The 6,000-nt window shown below is 35.8% G+C and overlaps 1 protein-coding gene across 2 annotated transcripts in view; it reads left to right on the top strand.

Moving 5' to 3' along the window:
* The window catches only part of LRRC72 (leucine rich repeat containing 72), a 51,646-nt gene extending 47,727 nt beyond the window's left edge, over window positions 1–3,919 (top strand). For both annotated transcript variants that reach the window (XM_050785387.1, XM_050785388.1), the window contains 2 exons: window positions 2,387–2,414; window positions 3,644–3,919. In XM_050785387.1, coding sequence (XP_050641344.1) covers window positions 2,387–2,414; window positions 3,644–3,809 — 194 coding nt within the window. In that variant the 3' untranslated portion in view covers window positions 3,810–3,919. The remainder of the gene's footprint in view (window positions 1–2,386; window positions 2,415–3,643) is intronic.
* The last annotated feature ends 2,081 nt before the right edge of the window (window positions 3,920–6,000 follow it).

Raw genomic sequence — 6,000 nt, forward strand, 5'->3', positions numbered from 1 at the left:
AGTTAACACCCATAATTTCTAAAGGACATCTCCAAGTCAATTTAAAAATCCCAGTAGAAAACAAAATAAATGACATGGACAAGACATATGTACAAAGAAAGAAATGTAAATAATGATCACCTTCACTAATGATCAAATAAGTGGAAATCAAAACAATGAGATACTACTTTCATCCAACAAGTAGGCAGAAGTTTTAAAGGGTTGTTAAAGATGAGGGAGAAAGAGCACAATTCATGTTATTGATGGGAATGTAAACTCGTTCAACTCTCTTGGATGACCATATGGCAGTATCCACCAACATACAAAATGTGCAAACCATTTGACACAGCAACTAAATTTGATCTCTCCCTTACAGAAGTGCTTGCACATATGGACAAAGAAAAAATATATGGGTATAAGTCTGCATGTTGCAATATTTTTTATAATAGCAAAAGTAGTAGAAACAATTTAAATGGTCATTCATAGGAGAATGTTAAATAGACTATGGCACATTTGTATAATACAAACTATTCCATTATAGAATCAATCCATAATATATTTGGGGGTATTAAAAACACCTTGACAAGGCGGGCAGATCACCTGAAGTTTGAGACCAGCCTGGCCAACATGGTGAAACCCCGTCTCTCTTAAAAATACAAAAATTAGCCGGGCGTGGTAGTAGGCGCCTGTAATCCCAGCTACTCAGGAGGCTGAGGCAGGAGAATCACTTGAACCCAGGAGGCAGAGGTTGCAGTGAGGCAGAGGTTGCAGTGAGCCGAGATCGTGCCACTGCACTCCAGTCTGGGCAACAGAGAGAGACTCCGTCTCAAACGAAAACAAAAAACAAAAACCATACTCATTGGAAAAGCAGTATACTATGAGTAATAACAAAACTGGAATTTTGTCAACAAACAAATCTCTATGTATATGTACATGTAGACATGTGAGTACATATGTGACATACAGGCTGGAAACATACACACAAAATTTTTAATAGTGATACTTAATAGTAGTAAGAGGAAGCGGAAAGGTTAAAGGGAAATTTCCCTTTTTGCTCACTATTTTCTTTATTGTTTATACTCATTATAAGTAAAGTATGTGCTTTTTGTAATTAAAAATGTAGAAGAGAACAGGGGAGTCCTGTCATTTTTTGACAATATGGATGACACTGGAGAGCATTATACCAAATGAAATAAGACAGACACAGAACAAATACTGCATGATCTCACTTATATATGGAATTATAATAGTCAAACTCATAGAAGCAGAGAGTAAAATGGTGGTTGCCAGGCGCTGTGGGGAAGGGGAGATGGGGAGATGTTATTTAAAATGTACAAAGTTTAAATTATATTACACAAATGAATAAATTCTGAAGATCTTAGGTAATGTGATGATAGTTAGCTGTATTGTATACTTGAAATTTACTAAGAGGGTAGATCTTAAGTGTTCTCACCAATACACACAAAAAATGGCAGAGGTCTGGCTGATGAATATGTTATTTAGATTGTGTTGATTATTCACAATGAATACGTATATTAAAACATCAAGTTGTACACCTTAAATATATGCAGTTTTTATTTGTCAATTATACCTCAATAAAGCTGGGAGGAAAATGTAGGAAAAGATAGCCTAGGATGATCCAAAATGCACAAGAGACTTTTGTCAGCCACTTATGAAGAGAACAATGCTATGAATTCTAAGGCAGAGAGGCTGTGTGGTCGCTGCTGCTTGTGGAGTGGCAAGAGCTGATACTGTGGGCTTTACTGGCACAACAGGTGCTGGTAAAATCCATCTCTGGACGGGCACTAGGCTTTCTGGAGGGAAATCAACAAAGCAGTGACCATCTCTGGAAGACACCATAAGAAATCCAGGTTTTGAGGACTAGTCTTGGAGCTTCAAAGCTAGGAAGATCTAGATTCTTGTGATCTAGTATTTGTTTATTCTGTTTCTTTACAGTTAATGCCAAGAATCCAAATAGTTGAAATGTTCCTAACTATTTCTCCTCATTTGGACTGTTAGTCCATTTATAGACGCATGTGCCTTTCAGAAGAAAAGGGATAGGTTTCAGTATCTTATATCAGCCTCAGTATATTAAATACAAAAATTTCCACTTAGATTCCATTGGTACATTATAAATTGACTAAGCTTTCCATTCTCAGGGTTTTGAAATTTATATTGTACTAAAAAAATTGCCTCAAAACCTAAGGCAAAACCCAGTATATCTAAGAGAAAGTTTTGCTTTGGAGTTAGATAAAAAGGGATTTTTGACAGATTGAACTATTTGTGTAAAGGATAACTTGAAAACAGAAAGCCCTGTTTTATACTTTTCCTTTATAGCATCGTTCCGTTGTTTTCAAATGCTGGATAAATATTTTAAAATACTAACTTTAAAATGTATTTTTTTTAGATTTTGGATTTGCAAATAATGTAGACAAGTAAGTAATTTTATCTATACATTTATTATCAGATTATTTCATAATTGTGTTGTCCCTTTAAATCATCTCCATTTCCTAAAATAGATTTTAATGAGTTAAAAAATGACTCACTCTTCAATAGATGAGAAAAATTGGTAGGTCTTTCTGTGATGAATGAGTTCAAGCTCTGTATTCATATCTGACATACTTGGGCTTTTAATATTACTATCAAAATCGCAAATAAGTAAAAAGATAATTTGATGCTTAGAAAAACAAACCTCGGCCAGGTGCAGTGGCTCATGCCTGTAATCTGTGCACTTTGGGAGGATGAGATGGGCAGATCACCTCAGTTCAGGAGTTCGAGACCAGCCTGGCCAACATGGTGAAAACCTGCCTCTACTAAAAATACAAAATATTGGCCGGGCGTGGTGACGGGCGCCTATAATCCCAGCTACGGGAGACTGAGGCAGGAGAATCGCTTGAACCCAGGAGGCAGAAGTTGCAGTGAGCCTAGATCACGCCACTGCACTCCAGCCTGGGTGACAGAGTGAGACTGTTTCAAAAAATAAAATAATAAAAACTAAACCTTAACTATTAGCTATTCTGAAAGTGGGGCTGTACATTCCTTGTTTAGCTATTCTCTAAATATGTTCGGTCATAGCAGTTATCATGTAGACTTATATTTTATATTCACTAGAATTTACATTTCCAAAAGCAAGCACCTCACTAAAAGTCCATAGAAGACTTTTCAAATTCATGAATACTGATGAATTTAGAGTCATCATTCCTTTTTATTTTTTCACTTAAGATGTTTTTTTTTTTTTGGATACAGTATGGAAAATTATCTCCACATACATTTATAAAATATGGCATAATGTAGAAAAAACTTAGGAATACAGTGAACTTAAGATAATAATGTGCATATATCTATAAATATTTTAATCATCTCATTTAACATGGTTTTAAAACATGACTGTATGAGTATGTGAGACCTTAACTGTACTAATTGATCCCCAAATATGTTCAGATACTTCATTTATAAAGTAAACAATATATACAATATAAATAGTGTCACTTAGCCTGAAAGTCATTTGTCAGTGGAGCCTGCAAATTATTTGTTAGTGGTACACAACTAATAACACAAATAACACAGAAAAACGTGGCATTAATGCATTTGAATAAAAATTTGATTTTGGTCAAATTTTCATTTTTGATTGCTTTTTTTCTGACATAATTGCTTTTTTTTGCAGAACTGTGTTCAATGACCCAGAAGATGCTGTTTTTGTGAGGTCCGTGAAGAGATCAGTGATGACTTTGACCTCTATGAACTGGAACACAGTTCCAACACGAGAGGAAAGATACCTCGAAGAGGAAGGCACAGAACCGGCTGAAATGCTCACAGTTACACTGAGATGAGCCCTGGTATTTCTAGAAATCGTAGTGGTTTTCAGTTGTATATTAAACTTCCCCGTGACTTAGCGTGTTACATACTACTATGATATTATTTGAGATATTTAAATGTAAACAGAAACACCAATAATGAAAAATAATTCTTACATTTTAGGTTTTTTAATGTAAAATTGTTTAAGTATAAATGTATACAGAAATGTATAAAATTCTTAAGTGTCCAAATCAATGAATTTTTAAAAATTGAACAAGTTTATGTAACTGGCATGCTAGATCAAGAAATAGAACACTATTAGGACTCTGAAAGCTCCCTCCTTCCTGTACCAGTCACTACTCACCCTTCCAAAGTAATCACTGTCCTGATTTCTAGACAATAAATTAACCATGTCTGATTTCAAAAGGCATATAAATGGAATCATAGAAGATGAATATTTTGTGTCTGGGTTTTTTCACTTGACGTTGTAAGCTTCATCCATGTTGTTGCTAGAAGTAATGATTCTATCATTCTTACTGCTGTATAGTATTTCATTGTAAGACTATATAACACAAGTAACTTATCTAGTGTACTATTTTTGACTCTCCTCTCTGGAGATATTTGCCAGTTCTGGCTAACGACCTGGGTTTGGTATAGCCAGAAACTTGCTCCTTAGGGAAAAAAAAATCCAAATGCTTTTAGCAGTTGCCTAGTACTGAGTGACAAAAGTGGACATTGAACATAACTCAAATTCATTACAGTTTTCCCTAAAGAGCTAGATAAAAAGCTTACAAAGGGCAGAGTGACATCTCCCTCTAGCTGAAGGTGCTTGGGAAACACAGACACACTGTAGAAGTGGACTGGAATCAAAACAGGCAAGAGATGAAAGCCTAGAAGGAATAATGAATTGACATTGAGAATCTACAGCCTTCATTCACCTGTGGGCACTTATCATCCTGTGCACGGCCAGAGTCTAAAAATTCAGATATGGTCCCTGGAAGAAGGTTGCAGCTAGAATAAAAAAAACGCAAAGATTTGCCCATTCACGTAGGTGAGTTGCTGGTATCATGACAAAAGTGGTTGTTTTTGGCTTCCAAGATTAGGTGATAGAAAGATTTGAAGCATTCTCTTGCTTGGGCTTGGGCCATAATCCAAAAGACAAAAGACATAGTCCCAAAAATGTAATTCTAGAAAAAATAATTTAAAAAAATTAAAAGACATTTGTTTACATTTTTAAAAACAGATTTGTTTGAGAAACATTATATCTACAGAACATTTTATAGGCTACTAAATACAATAAAATAGGCAATAATCACATACATTTTTGCAAGTATAAGCACTCAGTTATACTAATGACAGTTGCACAGGTATAACAGTTATGAGTAGACAAACCATATTCATAAAGAAATAGGTCAAAAAGTAAAATGTATATCGCAAATGCAGACATACAAAAAGAACATCTCTTCACTTATTGAGGAAGTTTCAGTGTTTTCATGCACACACACACAATGCTTAAACACAAAACAGTGTTGCAATAACATACTTTTGTGAAGTCAGATTTGTGAAAAATGTATAAAACAAATTATAACTCTAAGTCTTGACATGATTCCCATATTGGAAATAGAGGTATAAATTAGCAAATTATAAAAAGTAATGCTCACAATTTAAAATTGTGAATAAAAAACTAAAAAGACAATTGTACATATGAAAAAGTATATTATGGGAATAGGTTATAAGCTATTGGGACGAAGTAGGCCATAAGAGTTGGCTGACTTTCACAATTATTTAAATATTTATTTATTTATTTATATTTTTATGTAATAAAAAGTAAAAGTTCTTGTCCGGCCATCCTCCTGGGGCATCCATCTGTCTCTCACACAGGCCACTCAAGTTAATGGAAAATAAAGAACAGGGGACCTAAGTCTGAGGTTACAAACAACAGAAAATAAAAGATCTTCTGTGTCCAGCAGGGGAATAGATGAGAGGATGCGAGGGCAATACTGGGTGGGGACAGGCAGGGACAGGGCAGGAACCCCCCACCCCTGCTGGACCCTGGCGCTGCCCTCTGTGAGGCCCCTCCCATTCAAGGTGCTTGGCAGGAATTCCCCAGCTCCCCTGGGGAAAGGGGGGATGGGGAACTGGGAGTGGTCTGAACTGCTGGGGGAAGAGGCATAGATCACTCTTCCCTCCACTCATGGAGGTCTCGGGTCTCGGCCAGGAAAGTCT

This window comes from Macaca thibetana, chromosome 3, assembly GCF_024542745.1.
Source record: "Macaca thibetana thibetana isolate TM-01 chromosome 3, ASM2454274v1, whole genome shotgun sequence".
Lineage (NCBI taxonomy): Eukaryota > Metazoa > Chordata > Mammalia > Primates > Cercopithecidae > Macaca > Macaca thibetana.